We start from the raw sequence: 20,944 nt of genomic DNA on the forward strand, positions 1-20,944 counted from the left end.
GATAATTCTTTGTATAACCATAATACACATTTCCGTCTGAACAATCGATTTTATTAGAACTAGACTTTGACCCGTGCTTGTACGGGTTGCCATTGTATATGATATCGGACATTTACGAAATAGACACATCAACACACCGTATTGTTGACATTTACATTACCAATTAAGCTTTAAGCCTACAAGAATGCTATTAATTTCATTACACTCTGCATAGTAAGAATAATCTGTGTCTCGAGACAGGCCATGGCCACAGTTAAAATGCCTCCCATCTACCCGTTATGTAGCAGACAATTGCAGAATCGCTCCGAAATGATTTTGGTGAAAATTAATGAAGCTGCATTGAAAATAACAGTTAATTTATTCATAACAAGCCATTTTGAGGCTGTTAATTAAAATTTACTAATATCTTTTAAAAAAGTCAGATTTTAATAGTACGAACAATTTAGATACTTTTTTGTAGTTGTATGTATTCCTTCGCCAGAGTTCAATTACAGCGGTAGCATGGGTAGTAACAGGCTATCCAATCCATAGATAGAACCAGTACTGGCGTGTACTAGACCGTATTATCATTTGTTTGTTAAAAATTGCTTTGATACACTTTTCCAGAAATATTTCGATTACTGATACATAAAACATCGTAGAGTTTGACGGCGTTGATTCTATTTTTGAATGTCACACAGCGTGTGACGTCTATAGCTTGAAATTCTTGTCCAACCCCCCCCCCCCCCCCCGATAATTCATGTTAGAAAAACAATGTGCGTAATTATTCAAATACAGCTAAGAAACTACTTGCCAAGCGCAATAACATACGGTGATATTAAAATAAATAATAATCAATAAAATCAACTCACGTCAGTATTTCAGGACTTTGATTTAAAAATGTATTTCGCTGAAAGTGATTTTAGGATAACTATACAATTTAAAACTTAGTGATTAAAAATACAAATAAAAATTGGCAATGTATTTTTTTTTTTCATAAAACTTTTTATCACGATTTCAATTTTGTTTTTCAGACATCTGTTAATTCTAACATTTATGCCTGTTAAACTGCTTGATTCCGTTAAAAATGTCTTAAATGGAATCCGATCCATCAGTTTTAAGTTAGTTTGGGCGTCACGTAGACCCCTGAAATCAAAGATTTGTTTGCAATATAGCGATCATCTCTGTATTTTCCATACCCAGTCATAAGTTTCAAGTTTATTCTTATTTGAAAACTCTTTTTCAATGCTAATATTTGAATTTTAAGGAGGTTGGCTCCTGGAATAATAGTAATGTCATCCGAAAACCACTTAGATATAAAGAGGAGGACCTAAAATGTTCATTTATTTTATAGTCCCTTTCTTAACTCTGTAAAAATGTAATTTTTTAAAAACAATTTTATTCAATATAGTTTATTTGGCATTGTAAAATATGAATATGTTACTGGATTAATATGTGATGCAGAAATTTTAGACTAGAGGTGACCCAGAATGGCTACCCAAAACCTAAGGAGCGAACCTCTTTAAAACCGAAAAGAAGTTTTTAAAATAAAAAAAAATTCTACAAGACCGGAATGTTTCGCTTATAAATCGTACGTTGCTCACGTAAAATCACTTTAAATCAAATTCTTCAAAATAAGTCATAATTATGATAATGAAATTGCCTCCTCTTATTGTGAACATTACAAAACTATATATTTTTTGTTTGGCAAATGAAAGTAAAGGCTAACATCCACTTATTTGTGGAGGAAAATCATATTAATCATTAATATCATTGATTGAAGCAGGTTTGGTTTACAATCGAAATTGTAAACCAACTTCGTATTTTCTTTTTATGTATATATATAATTTAAGTTGTCCTCACACAGGGCAATCTATAATATCTTTTCAGGGGTTACCAGTTTTTCGCTCAAAAATGAATGTATCTTGAAATACTATTGAGCATTTCAAGCTGAACGATTTTGAATTCAAGAAAGCATTTATTTCTCCTGAAAACAACAAAAACATCATATTAATTTATCTAGGGTATAATATGGTAAAAAATTTCGAAACTGACTGTGAAAACTTGTCGGTAGACAAAGAAAGGTAATCTTAACTGGGCTTCTAGAAAATAAATACCACAGCCTGAACTGTTGAATTCAATCTTTCAGTGTCTTTGAATAAAGTTAGAAATATAAAACATAAAGAATTGCTTGAAGTAAATGTTTCCACAGAAGAACAGAATTGCTTGAAATGAATGTTTCCACAGATTTGTTTAAAAAACTGCTAGTGTTAATTGAATGGAGAGTACTGAGAAAAGCTATCAGATACTAGTAGGAGGTTCTATTTCTGATGATCCTAGAGGGCACAGGGACATCAGACCACAGTCCGATCCCCGTAAATTCAATAGTATTGAAATAGACATATTGTTTCGTTGGAGCAAACCTTACAATATGACTGTTTTATTTTACTGAATAATGTCCAGATTGAAGCTTAAAGTGACAAAGTTATACAGAAAACGTACAATGTACTTTAAATGAACATCTTAAATAATTCTTCTATAATTGTGATTTTATACACATGTACGACCAAAGACCCAGAATACGAACAAACCATGTATCTTTTCTCTTTGGAGACATACGCATGAGCTCGTCACAGAGCCACAAGCGTCGTGGTCTATACGATGTTTTCTGATGCTTGTCTGGTTGTGAAGGATGACCCCAGTGCCGAGATCAGCGCTAGGTTTCATTTTGACTCATCTGAGTTAAAAATGATCGGCCAACTCTAACCAAACTTGACATAAAGTATTCTTGATTAAAGGTATTTTAATGCTGAGAGAATAGACATCATCACACTTTGATTTTGTTGAATTGCAAACCTATATCTTATGGCTGACGTGTAATATTCCCTATGTTGAACATATAGATTTTGTGTGTTAATTTCTCTGATTGTGCATTCATATGCAAATCATGCATTAACCATTATGTTTGATAAGAACTCCTTCCCGACTTGAAAATAAATATGAGGAAAATTTGATAATTTCATTGCAACCAAGTTAAACTGTACGTTCATTATAAAGTATCAAACAAGGTGTTAAATAATACTTACCGACCTAAAAAGATTTTTGAAAAATCTAATCGTAGGGTAATATTATTCCCTTTTCCATTCACAATTCGACGTATATTCATTCTCTTGATTAAAAAAAACCCCAAACATCTACATATATTATAAATTCATTCTCTTGGTCACACAGATTTTCATTTAAGCATTTGATGTTTAGTCTTGGATGTCGTCGGTCCTTTTACACACCGAGGCGAAGCGGTGCAGACAAATTGAATATCGGGCGTTAATGCGGTATGTTTATCGGTCTGCACCGCTTGGTGTGTTATAGGACCGACGACATCAGAAAATATTTACATTTTCAACTGTCTTTGTCTGTGATAACATTCCGAATCAATTTTGAACCCTATAATAATTTCATAAAAGATGAGCGACACCAAATGGGAGTGTCTTAAAGCATAACCGAAAGACAAAATTGGCTGCGCTGCGTAGTTATACATAGCATGTGCTTCATGAAAAAAAAATGGTTTTAAAAATGTTGTTTTAAAGTAAAGAAATTGGAAAAAAATAAATATAAGTAATAAGGACTCATCCTTTGATGATTTTGGGCTGATAATTTCGGTCGGAGCGTGGTCAATTCTATCATAAAGCCCTTCGGCCTTTATTGGATTTGTATTGTATTGTTTATTAGTCAACAGCTGTACAGCTCATAGACATATACAATTAATATACACATGTTATAATACATATACTGGTCACTTGAAAAAGGCAAGTTTATTCATGAAGTTTTCTGATTACAAAAGCATTTTTAATATATTTACCTAAATTGCACAAATCCTTTACATTTTGTGTTGACAATAATAGAATTAATTTAAAGACAGAGGGTTTAATATAATAAAACTTCTTAAGGAATTTTTCTCTTAAGTTACAGTAATAGGGACATTTCAATATAAAATGATATTCATCTTCTATATCTAAAGTACATAGAGGACATAAACGTCTTTGTAATGGAACATTGTTATATCTGCCAGTTTCGATGGTAAGACAATGGGATGATAATCTTAATTTACATATAAGTTTCTTATATTGTAAAGGAATTCTTTTTGTTAGATATAACTGCAAGGTACAATGATCAACTAAATATCTATAGATTGTACATTTGGAAGAGGCATTTATGTCAGCTAGTAAAGACTGTTTAAAATTATCAAAAATACGTTGCTTGGCGATCGTTAAAATAATTTCTGGCTTTTCAAAAAATTGGTTTTCCCATAAGTTCATTAGCCCAATACTTGTTAACATATTCTTGATCTCTGCAGCCCAGTTTTTACATTTGTTTTTACCTAAAGTTTCATTATACATATTAACATAACATGAATTCAAAATGCAATTTTTTGATGATAAAAGTTTCATCCAGTATCTTAAAATACGTATTTTTCTGATACATTGCAGAGGCATTCTGCCCAATTCACAATAAATAACTGCATTAGATGTGCCCCTTTTAACATTAAGTATGTTTTTACAATAATTAAGATGAATTTTTTCTATATCTGGGGCAGAATGAAAGCCCCAGACTTCACAACCGTAGTAAGCAATGCTTCCTACATAAGTGTCAAAAAGGGACAAAAGCGTAGTAAAATTAAGACTCATATTACAACATTTCCTTTTCAGTGCAAAAAGCGCCTTCATACATTGTAATGACAATTGTTTTTGCGTTACATGAAATTTGCCATTGTAATTCAACAAAAGTCCTATATAACAAAAACTGTTCACTACTTCAATTTGTTCACACTTATAAAACCACACATCTTCTGTTCGCAAAATTCCCCCATTTCTGAAAACCATTATTTTTGTTTTATTTACATTAACCGTTAACGACCATTTCTCTGTATAATTTTCTAAAGTATTCAACATTGACTGTAAGTCAGCAGCAGACTGAGCAAAAATAACCATGTCGTCTGCGTACATCAGTAAAAATAAGGATAGCTCTTGTAATTCAATTGGAGTATTTCCATTGCTTAAAAATTCCATTTCGCAATCATTGACATAAAGAGAAAAAAGGAGAGGGGAAATTAGAGGGGAAATTATTTCCCCTTGTAAAACACCAAGATTATTCACAAAAAAAATCTGATAACTTACCATCTAATAAAACACAAGACTTAATATTATTATAAAGTGAACGTAAAATCTTCAAAGGTTTACCTCTGATTCCATGCATTGAAATTTTATTCCACATTTTAACCCTATCCACTGTGTCAAAGGCACGCTTGAAATCTACGAAGCCGCAATACAATCTACATTTTTTCGAGAGATATTTGTTCACAATTGTTTGTAATGCAAAAATGGCATCAACAGTACTATGAAATGGTCTAAACCCGAACTGTGTGTCTGTAATAACATCATTTCTCTCGGCCCATGACATAAATCTCTTATTCAAAATTGAAGTAAAAGGTTTTGTCATACAACTAATTAAACTAATTCCTCTATAATTGGCAGGATCAGTTGTCCCACCCTTTTTATATATTGGTACAATGAGAGACTCACACAGTATATGTGGAAAATGACCTGTTGTAAACATAGCATTAAAAATTTTGTGTACAAAAGGTACCAAAATATCCTTGAATTCAATGAAATATTCATCAATTGTACCATCCAGTCCATGACTTTTACCTGGTTTTAAAGTCTTTACAGCATCTTCAATTTCATTTAAAGATATGTCACTTTCTAATTCTTCAAAAATTACCTCTTTTTCAACTTCGACCATGTCATTTCCCACGGCTGCATGATCAATACAAGAAAGGGATTTGAAATGATTGTGTAAATCTACAAGTGAAACATTTACTTTGTTAACTTTTCTCCTACTAAATTTTGAAAAAAATACTTTAGGATTAGATTTCCTTATTGTTTCTAATAAATTGCCCTCTTCATTAAGATATTTTCTCTTGATTCTTCGTTCCAATATTTTATATTGCCTTTTACTTGATTTTAATAATTCATGATTTTCTAAAGATTTACTTTTGTTAAAGTCAGCTAGCGCTTTACGATAAATATCATATAATCGCTTACATTCAGCAGTAAACCATGGTCGGTCATGTCTAGGTTCAACATTATCTATTTGTCTACTACTCTTATTGACATGACGAGGACTGGGCACCTTTTGAAAGTCAGACATCAGAAAAGACAATTCATTTACAAAAGTTTTGATACCGTTTTCTAACCCTGTATTACTAGATAAATCATTCTGTACTAAACATTCCTCTAATCTATACACATTTTGCTGCAGTGACAATTTACTCTCATTTACTAAATCTTCCTTCCAGCGATATCTCGCGTGATCATGACTACTGAATGAATTCCCTTCTGACTGATTCAATGCTATGTTTATACCCGTTCTTAGTTCGATGTGCAATGGTGCGTGATCAGAATAAGTGTTAAAATTACAAACTATGAACTTATAAAAGTAACTAAATATGTCAGGTGTGCTCAATACATAATCAATAACACTACATCCATTGGCACCACAATATGTAAAATCGTTCGCCATATTATCTACATGTCTGCCATTTAGAATTCGTAACCCAGTTTCAATACACATCTGAATCAACTTAAGCCCATAGGCATTCACTGCTTTGTCTGGACACACACGGATTTGACCACAACCCGACCAAAATTATCACCTCATAATACTTAAAGAATGATTCTTTATACCTTAAATAATTACATGTTCCACCGTCTTTGTCTGTGAAAACACTACCAATCGATTCATGAAAAAATAGTGGTTTTAAAAATGTTGTTTTAAAGTATAGAAATTGGAAAAATATTAATATAAGTAATTAGGAATCATTCTTTGAATATTATAAGATGATAATTTCGGTCGCAGCGTGGTCAAATCAATCATAAAGCCCTAATTATCACCTTTTAAAGATTGATTCCTTATTCTTTGAATAAGCATTCAATGGTTACATTTATATTCATTCTTATATCTACTTGTATGAAATTGATGTACATCGTTCATGTAAAGCTATTACATACGCTCTTAGTCAGGGAAAAGGAAAAAGACAGGGAACAACCATATTAACATGCCATTTACATCGCTTTAAATAAAGTGCTAGAAACTTTGTCAATTTTTTTTTATTGACGAAACGATATGATTTAACAAATATTTTTAATTAGTACATATCAAATTGGTTATGCAAGTTTAAATGTTTCAATTAATCTTACAATAAAAAATAATTACACCAAAAACGCGTGATGACGTTTATATTTGTGCCCCTGGTGCATGAATTGGTAAATTGTATCCACAGGAAATTGAACGTCGCATGTTTCCAATGCAAACATAAGGGGAAATATACACTGAATGTAAATATAGGAAATTGAACGTCGCAGAATTCCAATGCAAACATTAGGGGAAATATTCACTGAATGTAAATATATAACATTGCAACTGTAAAGATAACGAATGGTTTTACTCTGTATGATAATGAAGGAACTTTTAACATTCAGGGAGACAATCGGCTTTAAAAATCATTTAATAGTAATGTCACAATTTAATTGAAACTCAAAATATGATATATTTAGGATTTCTTCTATCTAACAAGGCGAACAGAATAAATATTTAGGAAAAAAAATTGTTCTTCACTCAGTTTGATTTATGTATGCGGTAGATAGATCGCTGAACCTGCGACTACCTTAATATGGCAAAAGGGAATTAACTTTCTGTGAAATATTTATAAATGTATCCTGTCAAGTCAGAACATCGGAATTGATTGACTGAATATGGCGACAGCCACGCTATTTTGAATGGTCATACTTTCAGCTTAAATTAATGAAATGGAAAGGTGAAAAGGGGAATTGTGCTTGATTTATGCAGACATGAAAACTCCTTTTACCTACTAATTCAATCAAATTGTACTCTTAACCCCAAGACAATATTGTAATAATCACAAACTTTCCGATATCGATGTTTTTGTTATCTACCTTATTTCGAAATTTGAAACATAAAACAATTTTTTTCAAGATGCAGTTGCAGAAGAAAGAAACTGAAAATAAAGAATGGCAAACGATGTAAAAGTTCTTAAATACGTAATTGAAAATCAAAGCAGAATGTGCTTTAAATGAAAGCAAAATAGATTTTAAAATACTGGGAAATCGGAAAGTACATACTGTAAATTGAAAAAAGAAAACAACTTTACTAGTTTTTGTTTTGCAAAAAAAAACCCAACTTTTTTAAATCGTTAAAGTATATATATGTTTTATACATGTATGTAGGTGAGGATTATCTTTTATATTTATTAACAACGATACCACATTTATACTCATTAGAACCGCAAGCTATGGTGAATAAAAGGATGAAATAATGCTGCTCTTGATAGAAAAAATTGCAGGATGTTTTAATAGTTCTCACAACGTATAAATGCACCCGACTTTAAAGAAAAGATTTGATCGACTGTGCCCCCCTTAGGTTCCCCATGAATAAACCCTTAATTGTTAATTGTTAATTTCTATTATAATCCAAATCGCCGAGATTAACGTTAGTCTTGTATTATTATTTCTTACATTCATAGCGAGTACATTTTAGATATTGTAACACACTTCTCTTCTGTGAGTTATCTATTTAAAAAAGAAAAAGGAAATGAATGAAATCTCTTTTTTATTTTCAGGAGGGTTTTAATCGATTTAAAACAAATTTAAGGTATTTTTAAAAGTGTTTTGCAAATGACATAAATAATCTATTACTCTTTAAAGGGGCATGGTCACGATTTTGGTCAAATTCTATTTTTCTGGTTTTATTATTCGCAATACTTTTGGAATGATAAAATGATAAAATGAAATGTGGGTGCCAGTCGTTGAGTTTTAAGCAAGATACAGGGCTCACAATTCTTCGTCATGTAAACAAGGCTCGTGCCCTGTTTTTGTTTACATAGGTTCAATATACCAGTAAAAATCTTTTTCAAGCTGGTTTGTTTATCTGATTATTCATTTAAAGCATAATTAAACAGTTCCTAACGATTAATACATTCATTTTAGGTCTAAAACTGGAATTTTCACTTCAACATTCATAATGTAAACAAAAGCTTTGTTTACATTGCAAAGAATTGTAAGCTCTGTAACTCGCTTATAACTCACCAAATGATACTCAAATTTTAGTTGCCTATTAAAAATGCATTACTGAAGCATTGTAAACATTAAAATCGAAAAAATAATTAATGACCATGCCCCTTTAAAACAAGAAAAACTACGTCTGATTTCTCTTACCAAAACATTTAAACACAACCACATGCAAATGCATGTACCTCGGCCGCTCTTAAGGCTGATATTAACCTTAACTGATATAAATTATTAATACTTTCCTAGATGGTTGTCATTTCATAGGACACCATTGACAGCGAACCAAACCTTTAATATAATGCAGACGATTCCTCCTCCCTGATTTGGTGTTAAACATTGATATGTTCATCAATACCATTCGTTCATATAGCGCCTGATTTTTACAACAGTAATCAATATCGCGCATTCATACTAGTAATTACATATCGGATGTAGTTAAATTTAAAGTTAGTTAGCAAGCACCGAGCAACAGTCGTCTGTAAATTTTGGAAATAGAACAACTATGACGACTAAAATGGTGGAAAATGTACAAAAGCCACGAGTGTATACAGAATACTCGAAATCATCTCTTGTTGAAATATACGTAGCGGGAACCAGATTTGAAATTCCGAAAGAGAGCATTGCAAAAAATCAAGAAACATTACTGGGGAAAATGTTACCAGAACTTAGCAAAGAAAAGGGAGGAGATATTTCATTTAATCGTCCGGAGGAGGCGTTTAAAGCGATACACAATTATTTCCTTACGGGCAAGTTACACATGCCTCTAAATGTGTGCCCAGGACAGTTTGCCGAGGAGCTGGAGTTTTGGGGAGTCGGGTCTGAGCTGCTAGAACCGTGTTGTTTGTACAGGTAAGTTCAATATTTGTAACTGTTTAGTATAATTAGTTCCCTACCGGTTTCACCGGAGGGGACTATAGCTTTCCTCTGCGTCCGTCAGTCCGTCTGTCCGTCCGTCCGTCCGTCCGTCTGTCTGTCCCACTTCAGTTTTCCACACTTTTTTTTCTTTATGCATTTGAGGAATAATATGAAACTTGCTGAACAGCTTCAACATGTCAAACTACAGATCAAGTTTACACTTTTGTAGCGTCTGATTTACATATTTTCGAGAAAATTAATTTTTTATATTCCAATTGTTTAATGTTCGGGTTCGTTATCGGGTTCGGAGTGTATTGAATAAACGAGGCCAGTATGTAGTCAGTAATAATATCGTGCGTTACTTGTATCATTCCTTTTATCATTTCTAACAAACAAATAAATTCTGTAAAAAAGTGTTAAACATTGTGTTGTAAATTTAATCGGCAGGGTTTTTTTTTGTAATATTACAATCGAGTTCGTTGTCGGGTTGGGCCGTTTAACTGTTTGGTTTGATTCGGGGTACAGAAGACGGTAAGAAATGAAATTGTGCATAACAGTGCATTGTTTTCACAAATTTTTACCAGCGAATACAGAATAGACTTGGCGAAATTACAGGAGATGAAATAAAGAGTATTACTTTACCTAATTTGTATTTCTATATTAACTATACAGTTTTAATTTCCTCTGTTCTTTTATCTCTGATTGGTGCATGACATCTCGTTTACAATAGCTCTGAAATAGTTGTGTGCTTGGAAGCTTTCATAGAATAATACAAACCGGTAGGGGACGTGTATCGCTTATGCAATACTCTCAGAATGCTTGTTATAATAGCTTGTCACGCTTATTTTGCTTTCCCAAATTATAGGTTGTATATTGAAGGCGAAAATTAGAACTAAATAGAATGTATTAGGTTGGATTTTGACTGTCAGTTTTTAATATATGTCAAACAGAAATAAATCATTTTTTTTAAAAAGAAACACTTTATGACAAATTTGAAGGATTTTGAAGGTGGATGGTAATTTTTGTGATATACTGGTATGTTTAGATGTATAGATTATATAAAACAAACATAAACAATGCGTTATAATGTAAATGGGCAAAGGTTGTAAACAAAAATACCTCTGTGACAACAGGTTAAACAAGATAATTCATGTAATGAGTTATTAGATATAGATAAGATGGAAAGGAAAATTATTCACAAATAAACCTTCACATTTACAAAAAACGGTAAGCTAAATTTCCTCCAATACAGAAGTTTTAATAAGAGATTAGCTACAAATTCGTTTTTGCATTCAAAATTATTAAAAGTCAGAACTTCAAAATGTTTTAACTTTTGTCCCAGAGAGAGAGGAAACCGTCGAACTTTGCCTGTGGGAACGTGATTGTCTTCAACTGTTTCTAGAAAAAAAAAGTGAATATTATTAAGACGGGAAAAAACATTTTCAATGTCACATTTACCAAATAAGCCTGTAACCTGGGCACTATCGTTAAAAGAAAGTTAATAATAAATATCATTTTTCTTTGGTGAAAATACTATATTAATAACACTGCAAAGTGTATACGGTATTGAGAAACAGTTGCGTCGGTTTTTCAATGCCTATCTAATGTCTCTTCTATGAAACACAAACTTTGTAAAAATATTGATAATGAGGAATATGGTACTTACTGGAACAAATGGACCATAATTTTTCCATGATATCCTCTCTCTCTCTCTCTCTCTCTCTCTCAAAAATATAGTTATACTGTAAATCTGTGACTTTATTATATATTCCACTTTGCATCCGCTTCGCGTCATGTCATGGTAAGAAGATGGCATTATTACAACTCCCTCTATCAAACACATAGAACAACAGGCGACGACAACAAACTAAGATATGTGCTACCTATATATATAACTTTATCATTCAAGGCCATAGGAATTGCATGTGTCAACCAAAGATTAGATATACAGCGTGTATCTAGATATGTCTTTTTTATCTTTGTTTAGATTTTATTTTTTAAAATGCTTGTAGGTTACCTAACTATAATAGTTAAATTGTACTACCAAACCCTATTTGTAATTTAGCGATTGATTTCATTCAAACTTATGAAACAATATTTCGTAAATTGGATTCGATCACAAGAGAAAGAGTTTTACCTTGTTGTTTTATCTCCCTTGTTAAGAACGAAAACAGATAGATTGCAACATATTTTCTTATTGCAAAATATATCCATGATATGTTTAAACGACAAGATTATCAATTGTAAATTATCAATTAGCTCATTACCATTTTTTGTTCTGGTTATTTAGTTGTTTGTGATCATAAGTCAAGAAAAAGATACAACATTTAGATTTTTAATATTATCTTCTTGGTCAATCTAACAAAAATGAATCTATAAATTAAATTGAACGTTCCCATTTTGTTGGAGTTTACCTTCAGGTGGGTATTTCTTCTCAAAAGACACTTATTCCTAACTTGCCCACTTTACATTGCCCACCTGAAAAGAAAGCTTCATTTTGATTTAGGTTTTCTCAATTTCTTTCCTCTATTTCAAGATTCTGTTGCCTGAATATTACATATGCCTAATAATGTGTGTGAAAGTACATTATACATTACGGTTCAGAACTTTCAAATTTCACAATATTTAACCAAAAATTGCATTTCAAAATTTTTTGGTAAACTAAAAATTTTAAAATCCCCCGCGGGACTCGAACTAATGACTTACAGACTCGTCGCGAAACCTCTAATCCACTGCGCTACGCTGTTGGGTGACAAGTTTGGGAAAGAAATTATTCATTAAATTACACTTGATTTTACTGTTTATTTCGATAAATAGTACGTCACAACATGGAGGTGTCCCAACCACCTTAATAATTATATGATCTCAATCTTTGTTTTAAAATATACTATGTCCATCACACATTAAGGTTTGGTAAATCCAACTTTAAACTGAACAAAATTACCTTATTTGAATTTTTCAAGACGCAATTAAGAGAGTGTCCAAAAGCACGCAAAAGTATTAAGAGTGAATGGTTTAAAGTTAATGAATTACATAAAGTACCTAAACGCCGCCTCTTTGTCAATGTTTGTTACAAAGCTAACAAATATTGAGTGGAATTTGGAAAGACGAGTTTCCGCTTGATTATACAAAATTGATATTGATTGATACAAACACAAAAAGTGTTTTTGTTTAATATATTTGTGTTAAATATTCCTGTTTTGTTTTCACTTTAGTCCACCAGCTCTTATGGAATGGCACGGGTTTAAGAAGAGATAAACCTTTGCAAATGGAACCATTTTTTTGGAATATAAACAGAAGTTCTTATTTCTGTTTACTTTTTTTTCGTACTTGCCATAAAATATTACTCATCATATATGTAGGCCAACATATATTAATTTTTGTCAGAATAATATCGTTTCATACTTTGCATTTTAAAAGAAATATAAATCTTTCATCCTGTTTATTTTATTTTTAATGTAAGATAGGTATAATGGTACGTTATTATTAACGTTAGTTATATTGATATTTTAAGTTTTCAATTTCCATGTGATCATCAACATCACAACAAAGTTGTTTTTGTTTCCAGGTTCTTGGCCTTTCACCAACAAGAGGAGACAACCAAACGTTTCAGAAAAACCATCCCCTCAATCCATAATCAGAAGGTTACATCCGGGGGTTATTCTTGTAGGCAACGACTGTGGTGTATTATAGACAACAGAGAGTCTTCTGTTCCAGCCAAGGTCAGTTAATTTGAAGACAAATAAAAGATTGTATTCTTACGATAGTCTGTTGACAAATATTTGTTTGTTGTTCGTTTTTTGTTGTTGTTGTTGGTTTCTTTTTTGGATGTCTTTACATGTGTTGCAAGAACATGGGAGTTTTCTGTTTCGACTTATGAAAATAGTACTGTCCAATAAAATATTTATTCATATAAGATTGATTCCTTTAGTCTGTTTCAACTAAAGATGTCAACGAGTACTCGAGTACTCGACTATCGCTCGGTCACGCCGATCATCGACTAAAATTTGCATAGTAGATTACTTGACAGTTTCCAAGATACGAATGAAAATAACAAGGGTTTTTTTTTCTCGGTATTTTTGATCATGTTACAATCTGTTCCATCGAATCGGTGTCCCTGGTATATTTTTAAGCGGTTAATTATTGATCTCTTCTGATTTTGCAGATCAGGACCCGGGACCATAAAATTTAGACGAGCTCACTTTTGATCCCAGTGACAATTTTCGACTATATATTCCCTTTGTAAAAGTGAGACTGAGATCAAAAGTGAGCTCGTCTTTGAGATTTATGGTCCTGGGGCCAGATAGTTGTTTGAATAGAAGTACTAAGGCAAGCATGTACTCGAAGAAATCAATTTGGGGTTCCTTTAATCAGATATTTATTTGATTAGATGTTTGATTTATATTAACCAAAAAAATTACTCATATTAGTAATCATCCTAAGGTGTTTGTTTTCGTTATCATTAACTTGAATTGTTGATTGAGCACGGACCAGTGATTTAACACGAAACAGGTCACAATTGATTTGTCTAAGATGATATGGAGCTCATTTATGAGTAAGCGTCACAAGAAACAAGAAAAAAAATTAGACATTTGCTCACGGATATTTAGATAAAATACTTGTTTATTAATTTGATATTAAATACATCCACATGTATAGTGCGTAGCATCATAAATGATATGGTATATGTGACAATATTTACATTCAGTGTATATTTCCTCTTATGTTTCATTGCATTAGACATCTGCGACGTTCAATTTTCTATGAATACACTTAGCTAATTCATGCACCATGAGCACAGATACAAACGTTTTCACGTGTTTTGATTATGTATATATTTTTGTAAAATTAAATGAAACTTTCAATCTTACATAACCAATTTGATATGTACTTTTGAAAAACAATCATTAGAATATATCTACTCGTTAATTAAAAATACTTTTCTCCACAAAGTATCTGGCACTATATTTTTTGTCGTGGAAGTTAACTATAACTCTGTCCTTAGTTTTTGCTTCCGCCACTTTTCGCTTGATATTTTGATAATCATAAATACCTTTGAGTTCAAACTACGTTCATCCACTAATATGAAAAATTTCCAGATTATCTGATTTGAAACGCCCCCTCTAACCCTTCAGGTTTCAAAACATATCCACAAATAGAAAGTCTACGGGGTTTTTGCATTGCATCAGCCATTAATAGGCCCGGATGATAACGTTGAAAAATTGTGCGAGGTGTCCCGGGTACTTCCGAATGGAGAAAAGATGTAAACATTTCCCATTATAAACCTCCATTAGAAATTTATTTTCGTTCCTGTGAACTTTTATGAGTGAAAAGGGATAATTTTTCAATGAAGATATCTTGGATATTTTCTCTTTTATCGATTTCAACAGGTGTGTGCATTTTTTTTCTAAAAAAATCACCAAAAAGTGATGGAAGCAATAACTTGGGACATACTATTTTTTTTTATAAATAACATGTTAATATGGCTGTTCCATGTATGTTTCATATCCATGACTAAGAGCAAAATTAATGGCTTTATAGCGGTGATACACAATATTTCATACAAATAGACATCAGTATGAAAATATATTAAATATAAGCATTGAATGCTTTTTTTGGATGGCGTCGGTCCTATGACTCACCAAGCGGTGCAAACAAATTATCATACCGCGCTAACGCGCGGTATTCAATTTGTCTGCACCGGTTGGTGTGTCATAAGACCAACGACATCCAAAAATAAGTATTCAGAGCTTAAAGGGACTTGGACACGATTTGAGATCAAATTTTTATATTTTTATATTTTATGTATAAAATGCTTTACTGGTGCATTTTAAATGAGTGACCAAAATATTGAATGTTAAAGTCAAGTTACAAGCGAGATACAGAGGTAAGAATCGGTTGTTATGTAAACAAAGCACGAGTCTTATAGTTGTTTACAAAATATGTAATGTAGAGATTTACCATTTCTTAGACAAAATGACAAGTAAAAAACAATTTGAACTACCTCAATATCTTCATAAATACTAGTATCAACAAAAAAAGATACATTTGATTGAAACCTACACCAATACAACACATATGTAATTATTAAAAAAATGACAATGTTTGAGCATTGTTTACAAAACAAAGAATTATGAACTTTGTATCTTGCTTATATCTTGATATTTGACTTTCAAATTTTGACATAGCATTAAAAACTTGTATATTTATCAGTATTAACACTGAAAGTGTAAAAATAAAATTTGAAAATGTTAAGTCAAATCGTGGCCAAGACCCTTTAAGTAGAATTATTTCATTTGAAAGGGACACACAGCAGTTTCAGATGAATCACCGTTGCTCGACTATCGCTCGACTAAAGGATCCGATTAATCGACTAAGCCAACGAAGTAAAATTGACATCCCTAGACTTTCAAAACATTAAAATTGAAAAACCCTATTCAAAAACGACTCGGGTCTTCGTGGCTTGGACAGAAAAAACTTACGCTGTGGCAACATTGTCAGTTTTATAGCGTTGGGCAGCTGCGTTGATTTAACTTGTGCAGTTAAGTTTATGCAATGTAAACTTTTATTTTTCAGATCTACAATGTTAACTTTTATTTTTCAGATCTATCTTGGCTTTATTCTCACTTTTGTTCTTCTGTCATTGGCGTCACTATCACTGAGCACGGTTCAAAGCCTTCAGCGGAAACTGACGATTTGTGAAGCACGTGACTTGTTGTTTTACGACAATGATTATGACGACGAAGTTAAAGAGTATTTCGAGAATAACGTCGACTGCAGTAAGGACGCGGAGATAGCGATGATGTCGTTTCTGGGTGATTACGCAGAGTATTCCGACGAAGATTTTGAAGAGAAAATGGAGGGATTTAGAAACAGTTCAGGAGCTACGGGTATAGAAGATGATTATTATTCAACACTGAGATTGAAAAGAAAATTAAAGCACGTTAAACTTCCTTACAAACACGCTCGCCTTGCGGTGTTTGATTGGATTGACCTTACTGTACTTGCTGTTTTCACCGTAGACCTAATCTTGCGCCTTTCGACTTGTCCGAGCATTGTAATGTACTATAAGTCACTTCTTAACATCATCGACTCGATTGTCCTTGTTTGTGGAATCGTTGGATTTGTCTTGGAAAAAATCTTGATTAACTTCACCTATGGAACGGGGGATCTAGACATCCTTATATATTTCCAACAGCTTCGTGTGTTTCGTTTGCTTCGGATTTTTCAACACGTCGCCGCCATTAAAGTCTTGGCTTTTTGCTTCAAGGAAAATTTCAAAGAAATTCTCGTTCTCTTGTTATTTTTGTTTGTTGGTGTGAACTTTTTCGCCAATATTCTTTACTTTGTGGAAACGGACACTATGAAGAGTATTCCCACAGCTTGGTGGTGGGGGCTGATCACCATGACAACGGTTGGTTATGGTGATATCTATCCGACAAGCGCTTTAGGTCGCATCATAGGGGCGTGTTGCGCAATAAGTGGAGTAATAGTTCTGGCCCTTGTTATTCCAATTTTTGTAAACAATTTTCTTGCTTTGTATGAACTAGCTCATCTGTTGGGAAAAGAGAAAACTGGGAAATCAAAACCGATAACACTGCAAGTGATGCCTACAAAGCAACAGAGCAAGGGGATCTAACCCGATGACGGATTTTTTGAAAAATCCTGTAAAAAAGAAAGAAAACGTAAACTTTGACAAACTTGTTTCATCAGCAGGTTTTGTATGTCGGAAATAAAACAAAATTTACTCTTTTTATTTGGAATGGAACAGAACTTCCACACTAAACTTTGTTCTTTGTGGATTGATGAACATGATGACCTTGGCCCGCATCGACTACATGAGCAACAATGTCTTTTGACAATGACAAAGCAAGGATAATTCTCTTTCCCCCAAAATAAATATTTTTTTCTATAATGATAACATTATCTGTAATACATTTAATCAGTTGTACTGAAACAATTTTTAAAACGACTGCATATGTGGTAGAGGGCAAAATTTACCGATTCATTTCCAGTTGACCAAAAAAAAATCCGGCGATACAATTGATTTTCACTCGGAGTTAAAATCAGTGGAATTGACCGATGAATGACTGCCGTAATCCTATACGATGTGTTGTAAATCGATCAAAAAGCTATTGAACTGACGGGCTCGTTAACTAGCTATCTGAATCTCATAGGAAATAAATGATGTACACTTTTTGTTTGACATTAACTTTTATAAAAAATCAACAATATAAAAAAATCGGGATTGTATCATTTAGTATATTGATACTTTAACAAGCAATGTCTGGCTTAAGTAGAATCTCTAGACGCAATACTTTAGTTTGTTTAAAGTCGAAACATAAAACGAAATCAAATTGTGTTACTTTATTAAAGAATCTATTTGTTTCTTGATATATATAAAAAATGTAATCAAAATAAATAGAAGTAAAAAGTTATAATTTTATGGTTGTAAATCTAAATGAAAATAGTACCTCATCGTTTTAAATTTTATCATTATGTTTAGTTAAATCACGGTAAATGTTTAAGTTAATAGATTCTTAATTTACAAAATGATCTTTAAATTTTAAAAAATGTTATAAGTGTAAATATGTTTCATCTTGAATACGTAGCCTAATGTCACTCACTCTTGACATCCCATTACCACTGTGTTTTAATATATCGTTCAAGTAATGATAATGAATTACTGTACAATACAAGGTAATTTTATTTTCGACAATATGTAACAAGCTCCTATCTTATCGTTAAAAGGTTCAGAAATTCAATTTCAAATTATCTTTATGTAGATGTTTCACATACTAGTATTTTCTTGGAAAATTGATTACTAGTATGTTTTGTTTGCAATGAGGACAATTTGGTTTTGACATTTACTGTAAAAATAAGCTTGATATTAGTTTCTAATTTAAAATCTAATTAAACACACCAAGAGGCGTCAATTTTTTTTATTCCTATAAAAATATGATGATATATAATCTAGCGGCAGGTCGATTTATTTTGTATTTTACAGCCTTTAACTTACTTTGTAAAATAAGGGGAAATACGCCAATATTTTTTAAAGTTCAGCAGACTATTAAAATAAATAATTGAAATTAATTGAGTACCATTAATTAAAACGAGCCCCCGTAATTTTAAAGTGTCTTGAAAAAGAAATGGTATGTTTTTTTTAAGGATGTGTTCCCGTTTTGCACACATTTGATAATTGGGTACAGAACAAAAAGTGTGATAGCAATTATAGTCTGCTTTAACTGCAAGATTTACCTGGATGAAACAAAAAGAATATATATATTGTTTTGTGTTTTAGGATTAATAACTAATAACAATCAGCATTCGATAAAATAGAAATAATGATATTTTTATCCTTAAATTTCCGCTTATGTTTAAGAAAAATAGCGATAGATAATTTAACTTTTACATTTTTGTCCATTTACTTTAAATAAATCAAAGTACTGAAGTACTGAAAGCCGGGCTCTTTTGTTGTGTCATTATGCATATTGTGTAGTAAAACTGGTAATCTCTCTCTCTCTCTTTCTCTCATGCTTTCAATGTCGAAAATGCGCCAGAGAGCAACTGAATTATTTTGTAAGCGGCTAGCAACAAAAATATGTCTGTCTAGTAGAAAAAAATCCACAGTGCATTGAATTGATGCGTTATAAATTCAACCCTCTTTCCCAAAAAATTCAACGCTAAATTTATTCTCAAGCAAAAACAAAACCCAGTACATTTGACAAAACATTGCTCTCTATGTAACTATTTGGTGGAGCGGAAGCTTTTACTTTGACGCTGTTCGTTTTTTTGTTTACTTTTGAAGTTGTACTATTTATAGTAACATTGGCGATTGCCAGGACTCTGCTTTCAGCAAAGCCCGGCTAAAAACTGAATAAATTGATGAAAAAATGTCGGCCCCAAGCCAATTTGAAAGCTGATTCAATTGATAAATATAGGATGAAGGGGGAAATCTGCAGTCATTAAGGGTTTTCCGAATCTCTTTTTTCAACTTAGTCGTAAAAAATGTAAAACGCGTGTTTATGCTTATTTGGTTGGTATGAATAGATATGAGATTATGTGAGGAAACCAGTATATACGTCACTGAAGGAAGCATATCTTAATTTGTCACAAAATATTTCAATAGAGTAGTTCTTATGACAACACAGCAGTAATATACACTCTGTATCATTTCAAATCAGTAGCTAAACTGGTACAAAACATTACGACAAAAAAAATTTGTTTTGATATTGATTCTATATACCCCAAATAAAGAGGGTTGAAAATGCATCATTTGATTGTTTTTGTGAAAAATCTTTACAGTTCTTGAAGCATATAAAATTGCCGATTTATCATCACACAATTTCCTTCCATTATTGAAGCCACAGCATAAATGAAAAATATATCTAACAGCGTTTTTACTAGACAAATTTCCTCTATTAATGTAAGCAAAGAAAAAAAAAAGAATTAAAATTAATATTAATATATGATATTTTTTTCTATTCAAACTTAAATTGATGACGTATGACTGTAGGGTAGTTTTTTTTTATTTTAATACATATCATACAACACTTCAAACGTCCGAGAACAAAAACGCGATGCGATTCAAAATGTCTCCAAATGACTGTATCTCATTGAAGATTACTATCCAAGCTTGACATTATCCTGTATAGAGTGTCCATCCAAATGTAAATTGTCATTCTTATTTATTTTTTGCATCAATTGATAAGGTGACTATATTTTGGAGCATAAATAACATTCAGTATGCAACAGTATTACATTTTGCAGGCTCATCACTTACACTTAGTGGTTCATCATGGCTAATGCTTTGCTTGCTGTTACTTTCCTGCTCAACAAGCTCGGCGGTTTACATATTGAATTCAGCAGTTATCAATACATGGTATCATATTTCATGGTCATAAACATTTACTTAATTATGTACTTCCCAAATGCAGTAAGTTAAAGAAAAGCACCACATGTACAAA

At 32.1% G+C, this 20,944-nt stretch overlaps 1 protein-coding gene across 1 annotated transcript; it reads left to right on the forward strand.

Annotated features, from left to right (window-relative positions):
- Nucleotides 1-9,357: 9,357 nt before the first annotated feature.
- Nucleotides 9,358-20,132, forward strand: LOC105320925 (potassium voltage-gated channel protein egl-36-like). Its single transcript, XM_011419065.4, has 3 exons — nt 9,358-9,971; nt 13,546-13,699; nt 16,582-20,132. Exons 1-3 carry the CDS (start codon nt 9,625-9,627, stop codon nt 17,614-17,616), a joined length of 1,536 nt encoding a protein of 511 aa, XP_011417367.3. The 5' UTR covers nt 9,358-9,624; the 3' UTR covers nt 17,617-20,132.
- Nucleotides 20,133-20,944: the final 812 nt, after the last annotated feature.

The sequence above is a fragment of the Magallana gigas genome, chromosome 2, assembly GCF_963853765.1.
Source record: "Magallana gigas chromosome 2, xbMagGiga1.1, whole genome shotgun sequence".
Classification (NCBI taxonomy): Eukaryota; Metazoa; Mollusca; class Bivalvia; order Ostreida; family Ostreidae; genus Magallana; species Magallana gigas.

Excerpts from the sequence above, each read along its gene's own strand:
- LOC105320925 (XM_011419065.4), top strand. The coding sequence starts at position 9,625 with ATGACGACTAAAATGGTGGAAAATGTACAAAAGCCACGAGTGTATACA. Across the intron at positions 9,972-13,545 it reads GAACCGTGTTGTTTGTACAG|GTTCTTGGCCTTTCACCAAC; the intron begins GTAAGTTCAATA and ends TTTTGTTTCCAG. Across the intron at positions 13,700-16,581 it reads AGTCTTCTGTTCCAGCCAAG|ATCTATCTTGGCTTTATTCT; the intron begins GTCAGTTAATTT and ends TTTATTTTTCAG.